The sequence below is a fragment of the Lepidochelys kempii genome, chromosome 1 (assembly GCF_965140265.1).
Source record: "Lepidochelys kempii isolate rLepKem1 chromosome 1, rLepKem1.hap2, whole genome shotgun sequence".
In the NCBI taxonomy this organism is placed as follows: Eukaryota; Metazoa; Chordata; order Testudines; family Cheloniidae; genus Lepidochelys; species Lepidochelys kempii.
This window is the reverse complement of record NC_133256.1, coordinates 99,542,722-99,564,890: the sequence shown is the minus strand read 5'-3', so window position 1 is coordinate 99,564,890 and position 22,169 is coordinate 99,542,722. Positions and strand designations below refer to the sequence as shown.

General features: G+C 40.3%; 1 protein-coding gene across 15 annotated transcripts in view; it reads right to left on the bottom strand.

The window, feature by feature from the left end:
- The window catches only part of PCCA (propionyl-CoA carboxylase subunit alpha), a 420,612-nt gene that overhangs the window by 162,390 nt on the left and 236,053 nt on the right, over nt 1-22,169 (bottom strand). For all 15 annotated transcript variants that reach the window (XR_012159457.1, XM_073348756.1, XM_073348763.1 and 12 more), the window contains 2 exons: nt 16,546-16,656; nt 1,887-1,989 (listed from right to left, as the gene is read on the bottom strand). Coding sequence is in view for 14 of the 15 variants with exons in the window: in XM_073348756.1 (XP_073204857.1) it covers nt 1,887-1,989; nt 16,546-16,656 (214 nt within the window). In the remaining variant the exon portion in view is untranslated. The remainder of the gene's footprint in view (nt 1-1,886; nt 1,990-16,545; nt 16,657-22,169) is intronic.

Below are 22,169 nucleotides of genomic sequence, written 5' to 3'. Positions count from 1 at the left end.
TCTCCTTGCGCTGTGAGGTATGGAAGGTATAACCCGTGCAGGGGACTAAAAGGTGCACTTTATATTCCCTTTCTCCCTATGTGGGTGCAAAAGGCAAGCAATGACCTTGCTCTACAGATGCCATATAAAGCCTTAATGCTTGTTGTAAATCCTTTTTGAAAAGCATGTGGTACTATTTGTCTTTGTGGATTGAAATAAAAATAAAAAAACTTCTAGAAGCCACCATTTTATTTATTCCTGATCACGGTAAAACTGGTTTATTCAGATCAACAATACTCTATAATAAAATATTCTGTCAAACCACTGGTATAGAATTTGAATGTTTGCCTATTGTAGTAAAAAAGCTATTAACCCAAGAACATAAAAAGAAAAGAAAAAGAATCACGCTGAAATTTTGATGAATTGTATGCAACTGTTGCAAACTTCCAAAACACAGGTTTTATATTCAATTAAACTAGGTGATTGTCATAAGTAAGAACATTGACTAGAAGTCAGCAAGGCACTAAAATGCACTAAGAAAGACTCCAGTTTAAGATCTTGGGCCTGAGACCAGTAAAAGCTGTGTACATCATGGCAATAACAAGCACAGTCTTCCAAAGAGTAAAATAAATGAATTAGTCTTCTGGCACTGGTTACCATGACAGAGTGACTAGCCCCTTTAGGGGAGTTGGGGACAGCTACACTAGTGTCATAATTAATTAGTTGCTTCCACACAGAGGGGTGAGACTAAGGAGGGTCAAGTGCCAGCTTAATGGACACCTAAGCCTTATAAAAACACAGAGAGCTCAGTCTGGGATCTTGAACCTCAGGGAGCAGCAGGGTCTGCAGAAGGCCAGACGCTCCAGGGGAACTAGTGTTCTACACAGAGCAGGGAAGGATTCAAGGAACAGAGCCCAGCAGGGGCTGAGAATGGTACACCAGGGGAACCAGCCTGGGCGTGAGTGCTCTATCCCAGAGCCAGAAAGCCTCTCACAGGTAGCCCAGAACAGGGCCCAGAGCATTGCCTGAAAACAAAGCCCGCCAAAGGCAAAAGGACCTTTCATTTGTTGGGACTTTTTCAGATGGATTTTTACTACCCCAGAAGGGCTAAGTTTTGTTTGTGACTTGGCCAGAGCTAAGCCATCTCTCCAGCACAGATCGCTATGTGGAGAGCAGAGACCATCTATCTTGGGGAAGGAAACTGAAGCTGGCAGTGCCATGCTTGGCCAGTAAGGGGCACTACATGGGGCTGCCATGCCACAACATACCTACAAATTCATGGCCAATTAATAATGCTAAAGTGGATTACCAACCGCTGCTACCCAAAAGAATGGAGAAAAACACAATTCCTATTGCATCTCTGCACTCAAGAGTACACTTACAAAGTAAAGTCCTCATTCTGCAAATGTTTACGCATCAAAAGTGTTTGCAGGATTGGACCCTGAACTATTATGTCTCTTTATTAAGGTATTGAATTACTCCTGATTCCACAATATTTTATGAAGATTTATTATGCAGCTGAATATTCATACTATCCCAAAATGCTGAGATCACTTCAAACAGGCACATGGGAAATTTGGAATGCTCAATTTGTGGTTAGTTACTAATGTAGCAACATTTTGCATTAATGAAACTCCTGATGTGCATTAATTACTATTCTGCCTTGTAACACTTTTTTGTGCCTGTTTGTTAATATGGGAGACAAAATAACCATGTCTGATGGGGGGGGGGGGGAACAGGGGGGTAGAGGAGAGAGGGGCAGAATGTAAGCTAAAGCTCATTTGGATTTAGAAAAAAACAGACTATATTAAGGAACCATGCAGTTCTCACCAGTGTTCCTCCTGTGCATGGAAAGATACCATTAAGAAAAGCATTGAGCACATTTTAGTTCCTAGAAATGAACTTACCTTGGAGACCCTAGAAATTGCTGTGATCTCAGTTGTTCAGCCACATACAAAGAAGTTGCTATTGCCAGTAGTTCCCTCTTCTCGAGATCTGTCAATTTGTGTCCTAGTTTTCAAAAACAATTTTTTAAAACTGTTATATACCATGAGCCAATTTAGCACTTATAGCCACACAAAATAATAATCGGTAAAAACACTATTTAAATCCTGTAGCCAAAATCAATTTTTTCACTAAATTAAGAAAAACTTAGGATGGCAGCCATTCACAGTTCCAGGATTTAAATAGTATGTTTTCATACAGCTCAGCCCTACAGTTAACACTGGTGTCTATGTTAAAAACAATCTGACAACTGAAAGAAAAAAAATTAAGCGACACTGTAGCATCTTGTTTTCATTAATAAAATGTCACTGGTTGACATATTATGGCTCATGCTGATAAAGAATCCATCTGTACATTAGAACTTATTCAACATATGCAGTATTCTTTTCAATACTTTATTTTCTAAAAGCTACAGATCTCCCTCCCTGCAAGCGATAATACAGCAATATATCCTACTGGAAATACCTGGAACTGAAACTACTTATCACCCCTATTGTTAATGGTAATGCTAGGGTCTGTCAGATCAGGGGTATTATTGTTTGTTTGTTTGTTTGTGGTAGAGCGCAAATTACACTAGACGTTTTCGAAACAGAAACTGGTATGAACTCCCTGTCCCACTAAGCTTGACTTGCAAGAGAGCCAGCCAAATGAAGGTTAGGCACAATGGGTAAAACATAAAAATAGACGGGTTAAGGTGATCTTTGGCCAGGTCTTTCTCTGTTCAGACAGTAAAAATCAGATAGATTTCTCATAGGAAACATAGCAGAATTCAGTCTTCAAGTGAGGCTTAAATATGGAGAGGTTATTGGTCTTACTGATTAGCTCAGGAAGAACTTTCCAGGCACAGCACATAGCATTGAAGAAGACAGACGGGTTTACATGAGAAGCTGACACATGGGAGGATAAGGCTGGCACCACAGGCAAAGCAGAAGGAGTTGGACATGACTGGAAACGAAGCACAGGTGAATAAGTAAGGAAGACACACTTCAGCAGGCCTTTGAAGGCAGCAATAAGAAGTTTAATTTGATGAGGTAATGGAGGCCGAGGGATTCAAAGAGAGCATGACAGCGAAAACAACAGGCAAGACAGACTATTTTTAGCAGAGGTGTTTTGCATGGACTAAGGGGGGGGTCAATGTGTGTGTTTGGGAGGCCAGGGAGTGGGATATTGCAGGATTTGACATAAATGAAGGAATGAAAGAGAGCTGTAGTTGGAAGGAAGGAAGACAGACAAAGGTGGGTCTTAGAGATATAGTGGTAAGGAACAAACTACGCCATGCTACGTGGTCAAGAAGGAACACCTTGTTTTCAGAACACAAAAGCGATTACCACTTTTCCTGTCAAATATATCTGTGCCCCAGAAAAGTGCCACCAACTCAAACTAGTTGAAAAAAAGAACAAGGCTTCATTCATTTTATTTGAATTAGCTATTACATAGAGACGAATACAGTGGGACAAACAAAAATGCTTCATGGTTATATTACGTTAGCAATAATAAAGGCCCAGTCTTGCAATCCCTCACGTGAGGCACCATTACTTACCTGGTGCCCCTATTCCACAACCGAAGATGTCTCACCTGAGACAAGTTCTCTCAGGTGGTCATTTGGTGTCCTGGGGCAGGTCACACAGCCTTGTTGCACCTCATCACAGTGATGGCCTTCTGCAGAAGCTCTACACTGCTCTCTGTGTCTGCTTCAAGCAGAGCCTCTACCTACAAGTGCAGCAGGGTCGCAACCACCATTCAGAGATCACCAAAAGACCCATTCAAAGGGTCCTCCATGTTTATTCACATTCTACTTGTGATCATTATTAGTGCATGCTAATTTCCATGACTATCATAAAGTAAAATTAGTAGGATTCTTGGGAAAAATCTATAAAATATATCTTTGAAAATTACTGCAGCAGGGTTTACTATAAATTGTGCAGTAGCATGGTTTCCAAATAAGTATATCCTCTGTCAATCTGAGGAGCATATACAATCATTGGAGTTGGCACCTCTTGCAAAAAGAGAACATGGATCATGCTGCTTGGAATCCACAGAGCAGCAACAGTATCCAATTAGATTGGTGCTAAATGCCCTCACATTGACGGTCACAAACCAAAGAATAAAAATTTAAAGATAACAAAGAATGACAAACACATACAGTTCTGCATCCATTTTTTAAATTTAGCATTTATTAAAATATTCAGGCTACAGATTACTGTAACTTGCTTCGCTCACTGTTTATTATTGCTTCCTTCTGCCTCAAAATGGAAATCACATGCACTTTAATGAATGCATGGACAAACACAACTTCTGAAGAGAAAAACCTTGAGCTTTCTCTTGCCATGTGGAAACCGTGTGAAGGCAAAATGAAAAACATGGAACTCTGAACTTGTGTGTATTTTAGGGACATATACAGGGACACCCCAGAAATGTTTGAGTTGGTACGCAATGTCAATCCCTGTGGAGCCATCTGTTGCAGCCACTGGCCCCTTCACCCTACCTGCTGAGTCTGCGCCATGCTCAGCCCATCTTTCAGTCCTTTCCAGCCCACCCAGGTACAGTGTCACTCCCTACCCCAGAGAGGGGACATGGGCTATCGGAAGTGGGCCAAGCCAGGCAGTCTCCCAGTGGGAAACCCTGGTGCAGAAGCTACCCCTATGGCAGTGGTGAGGTGGGTCAGCACTGTCCACCTCACTGTCCACTCAAATTTGTCCCTGCCAGCTCTCTGTCATGACAAGAGGGCAGTGGGTTCAAAACTGAGTGAATGGCATTGTGATCTGGTACACACAGGTAGAAGGGATGTCACACCAGGTCGCCACACCATTCACTCAATTTTGGCCCCACTGCCTCCCCATCATGATGGAGGGCCAGCAGGGCCAAACCTAAGTGGACAGCAGGGCAGCCAGGACCGCTGTTTCTCATCGCTGCCAAAGGAGGCACCATGCATGCCGTTGTGGACACCATTGGACATATATGATTCCAAAACTTCATGAATAAACTGGTCTGACTATTATGCATAACAAAGTGAGCTTCCAGCTCTCTATACCCCAAGTGTTAAAATTTTATCACTTTTGTTTTGAGATTTTATTTTGTTTTTTAAATAGATAGTGCTCAAAAATAATAGTCTGATTACATGCCTTGACCCAATAAAAAGCAGAGTTCCTTATATGCTGAAAAATAGACCTTTTCCCCCTCTGTCCTAAAAACCCATGACAAGTATGTGTAACCAAATTCACGTGTGCCAGTATGTGGGAGAACATGCTCCCAGGAATACAAATAGCATCAACTTGTATATAAGAACAAAGAAAAACTATAAAGATCCCAATTTGCAGGTTTTATTGTATGACCTTTATCTGGGATGAAATCAATAACTGCTTTTGCACTTGCCAGGTTGCAAAAACTATTTTCTTCCTCAACCTTCAATAAAAATCAAACTCCAAACAGTGAACGAGAGTCAATATCTTGAAACAGCTGAACATAATAATAAGAGGTACATACATCTCTTCACCGTTAAAAACATAGAAAATATATGTTTATCTGCTCTCTTTATTAGTCACTGTTTGCATTTGTTGTGGTATAATTTAAACAAACAGAAAACGAAGCATTACTGGGGCGCCCACTGAGAGTGGTTCTTAAGTCTAAGGTCATATTTACACTATGAAAACTCTATTGGCATAGCTACGTTGCGCCAAGGTCTGAATCTTCCATATCCCTGACAATGTAACCATGTCGACCTACATTTAAAGCGTAGCCCAGGCCTAAAAGATAACAGAAACTGTTAAAAGCGTATCAAAATTAGCTTTCTGTGTTTTGCTACAAAGGTGCCATCTGCAGCCGTTTTTATTTAAACTCAATTTAGTAATTCCGTATTAAACTACCATGGGTTCGGCTCCTGTTGCTACAGGTTCAAGCTCAACTGAATGAAAAATCATCTCTGGGGCTTCTCTCAAATTTGGAGGCTCCAGAAGCACATGAAGACTAAGGATAGTGACCACAGATGCAACCACAAGGAAAAAGTCCTATCAGTACTAAAAGTTTTATTAAAGCAATAAGTAAAGTTACAATTTCCCATGCATCTATAAATCCTACAAAAAAATCCATGCAATGACTCAGACTGTAGTCATACTAACATCCTCAAAGATATTCTAGGGTCCGATGGACCTCTCAACTGAGAATCATCAAGAGAGGGATGGTTCCTGCTGGGGTTTCCTGTTGGGTCATCCCTTGGGGTCTTCCAACTTTTACCCAAACAGAAAACCTCTTTTATATTGTTGTTTTGACCACACCTACTACCTTATGCATATGCATGAGGGTTTCAACACTCTTTTCCTTATCCGTACTTCCATACCCCATAAATATTGGAGTGCTCCATTTTTCATAGATTGTTTCTTAGTTCCTCTTATTCTCATTAGCATCTATGCACAACATGTAACCTGCGTCAGGACAGGACATTCCATGATGTGACAATCAGATGTCTCGTGATCTTGGACAACAAGCCTATTGCAATCTAGGGTTTTGTACCATCACCTTCTGGCACATCTTTTACAGTAATCTTGTGGCCTTGCTGGCACAGGATTGTTCCTAGATCACCCGCTCACGTTAAGCGTTCTTAAACCTATGGCCTAGTATGGCTAAGCTAAAATCTTAAAGGTCTCAGCCTGTGGGCCTTGCATTCTTGCCATGCCTACATCCTTAATACACACTCATCACTCCTGAATACTTGCCATTCTTATACATCTATAATCCTATAATTTAAATCTATTTAGCATACACTGATTATATATGAAACAACATATGAGTGGAGCAGAACATTAAACAAAATGATAAATGAATGATAAAATGACTTAATTAGATACAAATCTTATTGAAGCATAGCCTTGGAAATATACTTACGACATTCTATTTAAGGTTACTTTTGATATACTGTATAAGTCAGTGTTTATTTTTATTATCTAAGAAAAAACTGCTTTAACACAATGTCAAGGTTTGAGAGGTTAACTGCTGAAAAGTCAAGATATTCAAAGTTATGGTTCCCCTTTAATTCAGGAAATGTAAGACTCTACTTAAGATAGCATAGTCCTTCTTCATGACAAAAGGGTCTTTCATTAAATGCTCACACAACATTTATGGAGTTAATCAAGTCACTTTAAACTGTAAGAACATACTTTTCATGTAGCTATACATTTGAAAAATATATTACAGAAAAAATCCACAGTTGCTACATACAATACTATGTTATTTGCCAAATAGTATGAGATGGTACAGTTTTGTATGACCACATAATGAAGGGCCTTATTAAGTTACTGTTGGAACTCATTGTCTAAAGTCAAGTTCTGATTGGTCTTTTGACATAGACCTAAGTATTTACATCTACCACAAAGGCAAGGTCACGCATGTCATCATTAGATCATCTCACTAACATGAGAACCAACACTAAAACTGGATAGCCCTGCTCTCTCCACATGGATCCAGCTGCAAGATTTAGACCATACAGTAAGCATACACTCCCCTTGTCTCTGTAACGGTAAAGTCTAATATCTTTTATTGGACCAACTTCTGTTGGTGAAAGAGAGAAGCTTTAAGCTACACGGAGCTCACCCACCTTACCTCGCTAAAATCCAGGGCCAATATGGCTATAACAATAGTGCAAACATATCATTATGGAAATCAGGGAGAAATGGGGGAAATAAATCAAAGGCAAAATATAATAACAGTACTCAGATAGGTCGGGGCGGGGGGGGAAGAGGAGGAAACTGCATGCCTCCTTAAAAAAAACTTGCTGACACACCAACTCTGTGTCAGCTTTTTCTGCCTTATTTAATATTGTTTTCCTTTCTGCAAATCAGCAATGGTGAGAAATAAGAGTATGACCTGTCCACATGTGACCTCTCTCAATTTCAAGCACAGGATAGTGAAAATCCATTTTCCCTCGTATTTAAATTATTTTATAAAGTTGTTCAGAATTTTCTGGCATTATTTTCATTATTACTGTTCTAAACTCCAGTATTCCTGACCCTCCCGCTCTTGTTTTGCTAGTGTGCTCTGTGCACAGGTAAGCTGCTTTTTAAAGTTTAACTTCCACTTAGGATGCTAAACTGGGACCATGTAGCGAGACCCTTATTTAAGCTGAATACTACTTTACCCCACATATACCCCTCATTGATTTAACTGTAAAATAATATTCAACGTGAGTAACAGTATCACAATCCAGCCCTTAGCATTAGTCATGCAACAGTGAGATCTGAAAAGCAGCAGTCATCTCTGAAGCACTTTTCATGGGAGTGCCTGGACAGGAAGAAAAACAGTTTCTCTTTGAAAAGTAGCCACTTGAGAAGCAGTGGCTCCTGAATTTCAAAGAGAAGCTACAACCTCCCTAAAATACCCTGGCTGCAGCACATTGTAGATGCCTGGACTACATACATGTTTGACACCTACCATAAAAAGGCAGTCAGCTCCTAGTTTATCTTTATTCAACCCACTGAATGTTTCTGCATCCCCAGAATCATTAATAAGTTGTGTTATACAATGCGCACTACAAAATTTCATTAACTGCTGTGAAAATAAGTAGTTGATATGTTAAGAAGGGTTAACTGTTGAAGGAAGAGAGCATTTAGCAGCACTCAGGTTGGCCAGATTTCCCATACCCTTTAGAAAATACATAAACTAGCTCTATAAGAAAAGAGATTCATTTTCCTCTGCCAACCAAAAGTACAACAATTCTGAGACCACCACTTTGGTGCACCATGTAAAGTTAATGAAATAAAGGCAGTGCAGCTGCTCACAATGAACTGGCTGTCATAAGGCAAATCTCATGAAAAATGGTACACAGTAAACTTTTCAGTTCTGCACCTTCTTAAAACTCCGACTCCAGGTTAGGTATGGTCCTCCCCCATGGCATCTGCTGTTCTTCAGGTCCCATGCCAGTGTACAACCTGCACTAGATTCCAGCTCTCACTACAGTTTCTTTATGCCATTGCCATGGCGTAGAGGGGCCACAACTGCCCAAATGATTTCTCCAGGGGCAGAAGCAGCTTAGGCACAACATACATAGCTCTGCCTTGCTCTCTTGGCACAGCACATTCTCTGGGCCCTTGACAGATTTTCCTCCTATGTGAAGCCATAGCACCGATTGTTAAGGCTGTTGGCCCACAAACCATAGAAGGAGGACATACAAGATAGTCTTTTATGTTTTAATTTTTAAAATAAAAATAAAAGCCATAGCAAAAGTGGTGAAAGCTCTGCTGCTTGAGTTATTTAAAACTAGCCTGCACTCAACTATTACAAGTAAATAGCAAAATCCTGTTTCAGGATTAAAATGGGAGAAGAGGTATTTTTCCTCTAATTTCTCTGATGTTATGATTGTTTAAATCAATATTAGCCCAGTATCCCCCAAGCTCAGTCAAAAAAAGTTCTTACAATTACTTTACATAACCAGCTTCAGATTAAATTACATAAAAGGTCATTCTTTCCATAACAATCTCATTTGCATTTTGTCATTAAAAAATTTCCTACTAATAACAAAAAACACCACACCACACACCGAACCGGTTTTGTGCCCACTCTCATTATTTAATATTAGCATAGTGATTTTCTGTTCAGGGTGAACAAAAATTAAATACAAAATTAATGAGATGGAAAGTATAATGCACAATTTAAATTTAGATTAATATAAATGGATGCTAACTTCATGTTTGTTTTATAAAAAAAATTAATTGAGGGTTGGCTGGCATAAATGTCAAACACCAACTCATCTGAGCCAGGAAGTTTGACATTATTGAGGACACTAATTCCTGAAAGACTCAAATTTGTCATTGAAGTGTGTGGGCTCTACTTCTCCCCTGTGATCATGGTGAGTTGTAGACCAGTACTGGTGCCTGCAGGTGTGATTCTGAGTTATTCAGAATGCATATGGAGAAAGGAAGAGAGCAGTATCTTTTCTCCCAGGGGATCTTGCCCATCAGTTCCCTGAGGGAGTCAAAGTCTGCTTTTCTGAAGTCCAGGGTCCGTATTCTGCTGCTTTCGTTTCTTCCTTGCTTCCCAGTATTCTTGCTAGCAAGTTAAAGAAGTATGGGCTGGATGAATACACTATAAGGTAGATAGAAAGCTGGCTAGATTGTCGGGCTCAACGGGTAGTGATCAATGGCTCCATGTCTAGTTGGCACCCGGTATCAAGTGGAGTGCCCCAAGAGCCGGTCCTGGGGCCGGTTTTGTTCAATATCTTCATAAATGATCTGGAGGATGGTGTGGATTGCACCCTCAGCAAGTTTGCAGATGACACTAAACTGGGAGGAGAGGTAGATATGCTGGAGGGTAGGGATAGGATACAGAGGGACCTAGACAAATTGGAGGATTGGGCCAAAAGAAATCTGATGAGGTTCAACAAGGACAAGTGCAGAATCCTGCACTTAGGACAGAAGAATCCAACGCACCGCTACAGACTAGGGACCGAATGGCTAGGCAGCAGTTCTGCAGAAAAGGACCTAGGGGTTACAGTGGACAAGAAGCTGGATATGAGTCAACAGTGTGCCCTTGTTGCCAAGAAGGCCAATGGCATTTTGGGATGTATAAGTAGGGGAATTGCCAGCAGATCGAGGGACGTGATCATTCCCCTCTATTCGACATTGGTGAGGCCTCATCTGGAGCACTGTGTCCAGTTTTGGGCCCCACACTACAAGAAGGATGTGGAAAAATTGGAGAGAGTCCAGCGGAGGGCAACAAAAATGATTAGGGGACTGGAACACATGACTTATGAGGAGAGGCTGAGGGAACTGGCGATCTTTAGTCTACAGAAGAGAACAATGAGGGGGGATTTGATAGCTGCTTTCAACTACCTGAAAGGGGGTTCCAAAGAGGATGGATCTAGACTGTTCTCAGTGGTAGCTGATGACAGAACAAGGAGTAATGGTCTCAAGTTGCAGTGGTGAGGTTTAGGTTGGATATTAGGAAAAACTTTTTCACTAGGAGGGTGGTGAAGCACTGGAATGCGTTACCTAGGGAGGTGGTGGAATCTCCTTCCTTAGAAGTTTTTAAGGTCAGGCTTGACAAAGCCCTGGCTGGGATGATTTAATTGGGGATTGGTCCTGCTTTGAGCGGGGGTTGGACTAGATGACCTCCTGAGGTCCCTTCCAACCCTGATATTCTATGATTCTATGACCTTTTGGGGCTGGACAGGTCCCTTTCTGATGTTCAAAAAGAAGACTCCTCAGCCATTCTGAAGAGCAAGGGGGTCTCCTGAAAGGCCATAAAGTTCTAAGCTAGATCCCAAGGAGGAAAGAAGGCCACCTGGAATACCTTAGGAGTGTAAAGGAAGTCTGTAGGGTTTGGCTATTTCCTAAAATGGACAGGAAGAATCAGTGCTAATGGGCGGGAAGGTGAGCAGAGTTTTGGGCATAGGTAATAGCAACTGTCCTCCCTCCTCCATCATAAAAAGTGGTCAGATGGTTCCTCTTCTTTGTTTAATAAAAGCAATCGCAAAAAATCATTCAAGACTTTCACACACACTTCTAAAGAGCCCCTTAGCCCTTTCCTGTAGCATCCCAAATGCAATACATCTATGAGTCTTTCCCTCAGACACTCAATGTGAGCAACATGCAACCCTCTTTCATCACATTCGTTACAGAAATTACAGAGAGGAAGAGAGAGGGAACTGTGTTAGGAATACCCTTAAAACCACCATGCTATCCAATATGGAGTCCAAAACCCAAAACTAGGTACTACTGGGGTGGGAAAAATGAAAGATCCCCTACCCACTGTCTCATGCGTTTTAGCATGGCTTCTGCAACACCCGCACATATGCCCCACTTCCTGTCTTCATAGGAGCCCTCTTCTACATTATCAGTAAAGTAAGAGAGACTCTACTGGTGGAAGTGTGGAACTTAAAGAAAATTCCCCCAACATTAGATAAACACAATATTGAGGGTTAGGGACAAAGCCACACTTTTGGGTCAGCTATGAGAGGGCGTTGAAAAGAGGGAGGATGGTCCACTGGACAGGATGTTATAGTGAAATTCAGGAGACCATGGTTTAATTCTCTTCTGGGACCTTGAGTGACTTTAGTATCTCTGTACCTCAGTTCCTCATCTGTATAATGTGACTCCCCCTTCCTCATGGGGTGCCACAATGCATTAAAGACTGGGAGGTGCTCAGTCACCGTGGTGATGGAGACAATCTAGTGCCATGCCATTGCTAAACCCTGATGTTCTATCTAGACTAAACAGTGTGAGGAGCAGCAAAGTAGTAGTATTCCCAGTCGGAGAATGCCTGACAGAGCTTAAATTAGCGAAGTAACTTTTTTAAGAAAATGCCTAAAACAAACTAAGCAAGCATTTTTGTATTGGTGAAAATTAATTTAGACAGGGTGAAGAGACATGTTTAAAAATAACTATAAAAACTATTGTTTATGCCAGTCAAAGCAAAGATTTAATTTAAAGTGGGCAATGTAGGTTAATAGAAAAGTTGTCAAGATATATCTCAATTTAAAAAGATGTTAACTTTAGTTTATAATAAACCTATGGAAACCTGAGACTGAAATCAGTTTTTATTTACTTAATTATTTTATTTAGATTCTTACACATTTTACAGAAATTAGTTTTTGGAGGAAAAAACACTCAGGACCTGACCCAATGAGGTCAGTGAAAAGACACTCATTTTACAATAAAATTAAATAGAAAAAATATGATAATACATTTTAATTGTGTAATCTGAATTTTGTATGTCCCAATCCTACAAGGGAGCATACACACAGATTCTCACTTTTGTGAATGGGGCTGAACACAACTGTGCTAAGGTTTGTTTTGTATGCAACCATTTGTTTCCAATATTTTTTACTTCTATCAATTGAGTCTCTGTTCTTTGATAAACTTATTCTTGTTTTCACTACAGCTACAATTAAGCACTGTGTGGTAAGTGGAGTGGTGATCACTATAGGGATGTCGCTCAGAATAGCTGATGACGTGGACTGGACGGTGCTCTGGTAGACTGGGCTTGATGGAGGGAGACTTTATCAAGGTCATAGAACCACTTTAATGCAATCAGAAATCCAACGAGAAATGGACTGAGCTGTTACTGGTTGACCTCTAACTCTCAGCATAGGCAATAAAAACCCTGGGAGAGGGTCTAAAGGATTTAGTACGATCCACAGAGCATGTCAATGCCCTACAAAAGTCTAAAATGTGGAGTTTCCTTTCAGCTTTGGACGAGTGAGGTTTCAGGAAACACACACGGAAGATTAATAGTTTGATTCAGGTGGAAAGCTGATACTATCTTCGGCATAATCTTAGGGTGTGGCCTAATACAAACTTTTGAAAGACTGTGAAAGAAGGACTAGCTAAAAGAGCTTGAACCCTCCTTGCAGAAGTGACTGCCACCAGAAACGCTGTCTTCCTGAACAACAAAGATAACAATGTTGTTGCCATAGGGAGAACCTATTAGTCTAGAGTAGACTACGTTAAGGATCCATAAAGGTATTGGGTCAGACACAGGTGGGTAGATGCTGACAAAACCCTTCAGAAATCTGGAAACCAGAGGGTAAGAGAAGATGGAAAATCCATCCCCTGGAGGATGCAGAGCTGATATGGAAGCCAGGTAAACTCTCACGCAACTAACTGAAAGGCCAGATGATTTCAGGTGTAACAAAACAGTCAAGTACATTTTTGACCTCTGTGTTGAGACTGCCCAAATTGAAAATCTTTTCCAGTTTGCAGCATCTGTAGCTCTAGCGCATATATGTAACTAGTGCACGTAGTGCCCGCTGTTCACCAAAATGGCTTGAACATCTCTCATGGATATTCAACCAGAGATCATCCATGCCATGAGGTGGAAAGATTGGAGACTGGAATGCAGGGACCTGCCCTGGTTTGGAGATAGATGATCCCTGACGAGGGCCAAGTTGAGGCATGAGTGGACTAGGGCATCACTGGAGATGTGATGGAAAACCAACGTAGATCCATGAACCAGTAGAGCTTTGGCCAGGCTAGTGCCACTAGGATTCAAGTTGCTTTGTTTCTTTTCAGTTTCCTTAGAATTGGAGGAACTGGAGGGAATGCATATAGGAGATGACTGAACCAGGGGAGAAGAAAGGCATCTGCAATGGAACCCCAGCTGCCCCCAACCATGGAGCAAAATCTCTTGCACTAGTAGTTCAGGTTGATAGCAAACTAGTCTATCAGTGGGTACCCCCACACTGATGAAAGATTTGGAGGATGTTGGTTCTGATTGACCACTTGTGTTGGTCTATGAAATCCCAGCTGAGGGTGTCTGCAATTGTGTTCCTCACTCCTGGAATGTGGAATTCCTTGAGGAAGACATTGTTTCTTATACATACTTCCACAAGCGGATGACTTCCTTGCATAGCTGAGATGATCTTGCACCTCTCTGCCTGTTCAGATAAAACATGGCACTGGTGGTCTCTGTAAGAACTTGTATCACATGGTTCTTGATAGCAGACATAAACATCTTGCAAGCCCAACAAATAGCTCTGCACTCCAGAAATTTATGTGGAGAGAACTCCTGGGGTGACCAAAGACCTTGTGCCTGAAGTTGACTGAGTTGGGTCCCCAATCCTTGGTAGACATCTGTTACCAGGGTCATATTCAAAACTGGGGACAGAAAGGGAACCCCTCTGCACACATTGCACAGATCCAACCACCAGTCCAGAGACTGGAGCAATCATGGAGTCTGCATGTCCAGAGGAGGCATAGTAACACAATATATTGAATGGAGCCAGGCCGGCAGACAGTGATTGTGAAGTCTGTCATGAAGAAAAGTTACGTACATGCAAAAGGCCACATGGCCCAGGAGATGTAGACAGGCATGTACTGTTCTCACTGAGTTGCACTTGAGACTTTTGGACAGAAAGGCTACAGGATAAAATCTTTCCATCGGAAGGTAAGCCATGGCAGTCATGGCATTGACGTCTGCATTGATAAAGGTTTTGTGTAGTGTTGGTTATAACTTTGATCTGTCCAACTTTAGTTGCAGGGTCAGATGAGAGAACAGCTGCCTGATGACACTCATGCTGTTTTGGATTTGGAGGTTACCTGATGTACTGTAAACTAGCCAATCATTCAGATAAGGAAATATCTGAATGCCTAAATATTATATGTGGGCTGCCACCATTGAGATGCACTTGGTGAACACCCTCGGAGCTGACGAAAGCCCAAAAGGGAGCACCATATGCCAATAATGGCTGTTGCTTGCTATGAATCAAAATAATTTCTTGTAGCCGAGAGGTTTTGCCACATGTAAGCATCCTGTAAATCTAAGGCACCATGCCAATCTCTAATCCCCAAGGAAGAAGCGAGGGGGACCATCCTGAACTTTGCTTTCTTGATGATGCAGTTCAGCTTTCTTAGATATAGAATGGGATGAAGGACATCAGAAAACTTTGAGACCAGGAAATACCACGAACAGATAACTTTCCCTCTGTGTTGGTAAGGGATCTCCCTCTGTCGCTTCCAATTCCAGAAGAGACTATTTCTTGAAACAAAATGGTCTCATGAGAAGGGTCCCTGAAAAGGGACTGGGGTGTGTGTGTGTGAAAGGTGTGGGGGAGGGGGGGGGGAAGAAGACTCAGAAGAGAGAGATGAACTGGATAACATATCCCTCCTTCACTGTGCAGAGCACTTACTTGTTTGACTTGATCTCTTTCCAAACACAGAGAAAAAGAGACAGGCATCTTCCAATGGATAGAAATAGGTGTGCTGTCCTCTATCACTCAACATGACTGCTTGGAGGTTGAACTTGTTTGTGAGAAGGGCCTGTGGACAAAGCCAACTGGCCACTTCAGGGAGGTCTAGACGTTCTTTTGGTAAAGCCTTGTGATCACTACTGGAAAGAGGATCTATAGTACAGGTGAAATCTAAATTGCTTCCTCTTTGTTACAGGCCTTATTGGCCTTGGTCTGTTCTGAGGGAGTCTAGATCCATCTGCTATGGAACGTATATGTGCATAATCACTAAATTAGACAGCTAGGACAAAGGGTCCCAGAAATAAGAACTCGTGGCAAAAAACACAACAAAGTGCCTGACAGGTTTAATTTCTCAATAAAACAACTACATTTGCAACAGATTATATAAATACAAAGAAAATATTTCCCCTTATGTGTATTACTTATGAATTTAATATTAACAATGATAAATAAGTGTGTATTTTCCATGGTACCACAGGGCCCAATCTGATATGGTGTCTGTTGCAAGGCCTTAGAGCCCTCAGACTCCCACTGACCACCCATATGTCAATAGGAGTTATGAGTACTAAGCACCTCCTGTGATTATGCCCATATTCAGCAGGATGTTTATTGTTGCATTTTCTGTATCAGATTATGTGAAATATATGTATTTCCTGCCCATTATTTGACTTTTTTTTATTTTCAATTTGTAGCCAAAGATGTCTTTCTGAAGTTCAAGAAAAATAATTCCAATTTTGCAACCTATTAAAAATTCCAAAACATTTTGTAGATAATGATTTCATTTAAAAATTGAAAACCTGATTAGAGAACAATCCACTCTAGAAGTAAACAGAAATTGTAGTAATGAAGATACTCTTTCACACACAAAAATATTTTAAGGGAGAACAAACCTTTAAAGCCATCAGGATACACATCAGGAAGAAATTTAGTGCTGACATCTCCCTGAACAAAGCGTGGATGGATTATCACTTCTCGCAGTAAAGCTATATTGTGAGTCACACCTATAAATAAAACATTGAGTCAAATCAGATGAATGTGTTAATCACAAGCAATACCGAGAAACAAAGAAAACAAAACAGATTCAGGGGGCTGCTTTTTCCTCTTAGACTGAATTCCAGTCAACTAATTTGGCAACCATGGCACTGACAGAATCTTTTTGGGGGGAGGGTGGTCCACCTAGCACTCAGACACTGGCTATTTCTGGACGATTCAGTTTAATTAAGACATAAATCTTTGCAATTCTCACCTCTCCTGACAGACTCTGATCCAAAACCTAATGAAGTCAATAAGGGCAAAAAGTGACCATAAGGTTTTTGCTTTAGTCCAAGCAGATATAGACAGGACCTAAAGAGAGCTCAGTGAAGTCCCATCAGAGTATCAGGGCCATACCCACAAACTCAGCATTTCCCATTAACCACACCCACCTTGACATTCTTTTAGAGACATCCTGTTGGGAAAGTTATGTACATAGCAATGAAAACACCGGTTCATTAAAAGATTTTACCTCACCTAGCTTGTCTCTCAATCGAGTTTGAAGCATTTATATAAGATTTTATAACATTCTGTCATTTATAATTCATGAAGGTTATCGATAGATCTTACAAAAAATTGAGAGTTATCGGTGCTTTCTTCATGCTTGCACACCATCCTCTCTAGAATACAATCTTCATATCCTCTTACTCAACCTTGCCCAGCCAAATCTCTAATCAAGATTTTCCACTCCCCTGTGCCTCTCCCCATCTGCATTACATGTCAATAATGGCCACAAAAGGTAAAATATTGGTTCTTGGTTTTTGCATTTTCCCTTCTGCTTATCCTTTTCTGTCTCTTTCTTCTCCCACCTTTTCTTTTATTTTGTCTTTTTTCTCCACTTTACTGCTTTTGGAGGACATTGTGCCAGCAAAGAAGTGGAGCTTTTGACTGCTAGGAGACAGAGAAGGCCAAGATCCGTGGGTGAATTGAACTCCTACATTCCCCACTAAAAATCCTCCAAACAACCATGCTCTCTGTTGCTTCTGACAGTCTCCCACAACAGTATAGCTCAAAAACATGCAAGTTGTATTTTAATACAGTGCTCCCTCAAAAACATTCTGCAATAAACTCCATGTACTGGAGGAGTATCTACCACAGAGAGAGAGTGAAAGTCGGAGTAAACTAATCATTTATCTTCTCATTTAAGCAAAAATCTCTCATATCCACAACCTCTAGGAAAACAAACTTACATTCAACTCCACTTTGCTAGAAATATTTAAAATTTCTTTCACGAAACTATATTGACTATATAAATAGCACAACACACCGTTAAGTCTATGTAATTTCATTGAAATGTTTGTGGAAGGTGACGACTTTGTAGTGGTGAATGGAGGGGATGGAGGTAGCAAGAATAAAGCATCCTTTCTGGTGAAACTGCTTATATCTGCTATTGATGCAATTCAGCCATTTCTAAAGTTAAAAAGTTTTCTCTTCTGAGAGCCATCTCTGGAAAGGATAATTTAGGTGTATCCAGAGAATAAGTAATCTCCATCAAAGATCACTATCCTTACTCTTTATTTAAATTTAGGGAAGGATTTTTAACAAAAGGTTTCCAAGAGCCATCATGAGCATAACAAAGACCTGGCTAGAGAACAGTGTCCCACAGAAAACAACGGCATTTCTTGGAAGTTAATACCGTTATTAGAGTTATGCAATTATATGAAGAGCATAACCCATATAATATTAACTGGGGTGAGCACTTTCATTAAGAGTTCTAACATTCAGAGGAAAGCTTCCTAGCTTTGTATTTTAGAGATTGTCACTTCACAGGTACATTTTCAGGGATCAGTAGAAACTGCACATCAACCCTGAAGACTGCTTAACTGGTCTTTCTGATAACCATAATTAAAAATAAAATATGAAATTGCTGTACTATTTGCACCAGAATAGGTAAATATAGTCAAACTTCACAACTGCAGATCTAATGAATTATTTACATTCTCTTTTTTCTGAAATGGAGATACCACCTCAGCAATACAGTGAATGTTTTTTTAAAATGCACTCCCCCCCTCCTTTTTGCCTTCTCCAGCTTTAGAAACATGAATAACATTCTTGTTATCTTATGCATAACCCAGTTCGCACACTTTTAAAAAACATTTTCCCCCTACAGTCTTCTGCCGGTATGAATTTTCTAGCTCTCTGTGTGGCCGATACTGAAAACACTTTCAACACATGGAATCTGACTTCAGCCTTATGAAACAATGTTGTAGCTCTAAAGACTAGTTCATGAGCCATTAACCAGCACCATACATCTAGTTCAATTCTGAGAATTTGACCATGTGATTAAAAGAAGATGAGTTTCTAAGCCACCTGGGTGATTAGGTCATCCAAGCTCCTTGGATGTTTACATACATATAACATTCCATTCTTTATACCTCCAACAAACAATTTAGTAAAAACATAGAACTGTGGCAGAAGATAAATGAATGTAACTTGGAATACAAATATAATCTATATTTTGGATACTACAGAGCAGAGCTATCCAAGCATAAGACTAACTATTGACTTTTCCCCTAATTTTCCCACTTGACTAGAAACTGTGGTAAATTAAAATATGACATTTTCAAGAGCAGCTTTAGAATTGTAATTTAAAACACAACAGAGTAGCCCTTCAGTGTTCTCTGACTTTGATTGAATGCAAAAGGTAATATGTTACAATGTGAAACCATATCATCTCATGTTTTTCTTTCCTAAACCGCTATAAGATCCCTGTTGAGATGATGGCTGATGACAGATGACAGAGATCTTGGTGTCTCAATTGATTGCCCCAAAAGACCTGAAATCAAAAACCACCATGAGTATCTTAATTCATTCCAAACCATGTGTAACAGGAAAAAAAAAATCAGAGGCTTCTGCAGTGCTTTCAGCTCTAAAAGTCCTTCTACAAGTTCAATAAAAGCCGGCAAGCCTAGGTGTTTCAGAAGCAATATAAGAAGTGTGTTCTACATATGGAAATTAGCATTTTAATATGCAATAATTTCCTTTCAAAGTACCATGAAAGACTGTATCTGTTCCCAAGATCACTTGTTTAAACAATGGATGGATGGTTGATCTACTCCTTAAAAGTGAGTTTACAGCTTCAATGATGTTCCTGATCACAGACTGAAAAAATAATAATGTGCCACCCTAAGTCTTCAGAAGTCTAGAAGTTTTAGATTTGCAATTTAGCATGACCTCTGTCAAAGTTCATAAGGTCTCCATCTGTGTGTGAATAACTGCCATGCTACAGAAACGTGGACTCCTAGAACAGCTTGCTCCTGACTACCTGCTGCTTCCCAAACACTGGCCAGACATTAGCCCCCACTCTCACAGGATCAAACAGAGGCCAACAGGCACAGCTTATTTCATGCAAAGTTAGAAACTAAACTGAACTATATTATAGCCATTCTGCAATTGACTAATCCTGCCATCAGCCTCGGACTTAAAAATAAAATAAAATAAATCACATTTTGTAATCCAGAAAACCATGAGATAAAAATCACTAAAATTCAGTTTCATTTTGTTTCCTTCATAAAACAAGCTTTTATTTCTCTACCTCTCATTCATATTGTTAAGAGGGTTGCCAGTATAAATAAGGATCATAATCACAGCTTTGTTGTTTCCCTCCCTGACCTCTTGTCTACACTGCAATAAAACACCCATGGCTGGGTCATGTCAGCTGACTCAGTCTTGCAAGGCATGGGCTGCAGGGCTATAAAACTGCAGTGTAGACATTTGGGTTCAGACTGGAGCTGAGGCTCTGGGACACTCCCCCTTGTGGGGTCTTAGAGCCCAGGTTCCAGCCCTAGCAACTACACTGCAATTTTATAGCTCTGCAACCTGAGTCCCATGAGCCCAAGTCAGCTGACCTGGGCCAACTGTGGGTATTTTAGTGAAGTGTAGACATGCACTGTGAGGCAAAACACAGTAGAGTTTAGTAGCAGTTGCCAACAGGAAGATTTTTCTTATTTCTTTTTCCTTCTTTCTATCATATTGTCCACTGTAAAGTATTAATGAAACAAAAGATCTGCTTAAGATGTACTTTTAATTCTTTATCTATTATCTATCTATTAATTTTGAGACAATATTCCTCAACAGCAGCCTCATAAAAGCATGAGGATTCTTTGGGTCAATGCCATAGCTTTTAATTTAAGGAGACCTAACACTATATATAACATCTCTTGGGTCCAATTAATTTTGTGATCTGAACCAACTTCCTAGTGAGCACCTGTGCAAATTACAAACCAAAACAATCTGGCACAGTTTGATTAGTAATCTTGGTATCCTGGTTTAGGAACAGAAGGCCCAAAATCCACTGTCAGAGTTATATGAAGATGCCTACTGCCTGCCTATCTGCACTGTACCTGGTCCAACTCCATGCTATCTGGAATATGCTCGTGGAACAAAACCAAAAATACCAGTAAATTCACCCATTTTTTAATTAAGTTTAAAAAAAAAACCCAAAACTACAGCCAAGCTCATGTGTCGTCCTTCTCCAATACCATCACCAAAGTGACGAAGTGATAAAAATAATTTTGTACAAAGCAAAATTATACAGAAGGGATGTGGATGGGATGATATACAAATTACAGTATTTAGTCACTAAAAAGCAAAATAAACTTGGTTTTTGTGCCTTAGCGTTCCATGAGCAACATTTGCACAATAAATATTTACTGACACTAAACATATTCAGTGTTGATTAGCCCTTTTACAGTATTAAGCTTCTGTCAGCTGGACATTCACAAACACAAATCTGCATTTATCCACGTAAACTTAATTGGAGCCCTACATGCCTCTCTGCAGATAAACAATCCCAATATATTTAACTTGCTGAGAATTTTAATTGGGTTAAGTGGAACGGAAAGAACTTTATTTGCATACTTATTGATTGCTAAAACAAACATTCATTTTATGCAGGATTTGAATTGACTGATAATTTAGCAATGCTAGTCTGAAAAAAATACTCCAGTACTGTACTTTACAAGTCATTACCTTCACCTGTACTTTACAAGTCATTACCTTGACCTACCTTCAGTAGGTATTCCATTTCATTTCATTTCATTAGGACTTCAAAAACTAAGTAACTAAATTCAAGTACTACATTGAGTTAAAATTTCAGACAATGATCATTGGAGCAGTCGAGATGTCTGCAGGTTTCACATCTGTTGTCAGAGCAGGGCCTGGTGCTGCTTTGGGTTGGTGGTCCTGGTCTATGAGGAATGTCCTTCTGATGACACACTTGGAGTGGTTGCGGCGGGGCTGTCTGAAGGCCAAACGAGTGTGTTTGGAAAGAAATCTTTCCAGATGTTGACCCCATCACATATGGGTTGTAATTGTTTAATGACCCCCCATATGGATTCCAGTGTGGGGTGGTAGGTGACAACTAGGGGTGTGCGATGCAAAGTAGATTAGTTTCTTTTTTGAAATAGGTTCTCACAGGGTATTTAGGTGGCCCGTTGCATGATGCGATTCTCTGGTGGAATGTCCTTGTCTGGTGAAGGCA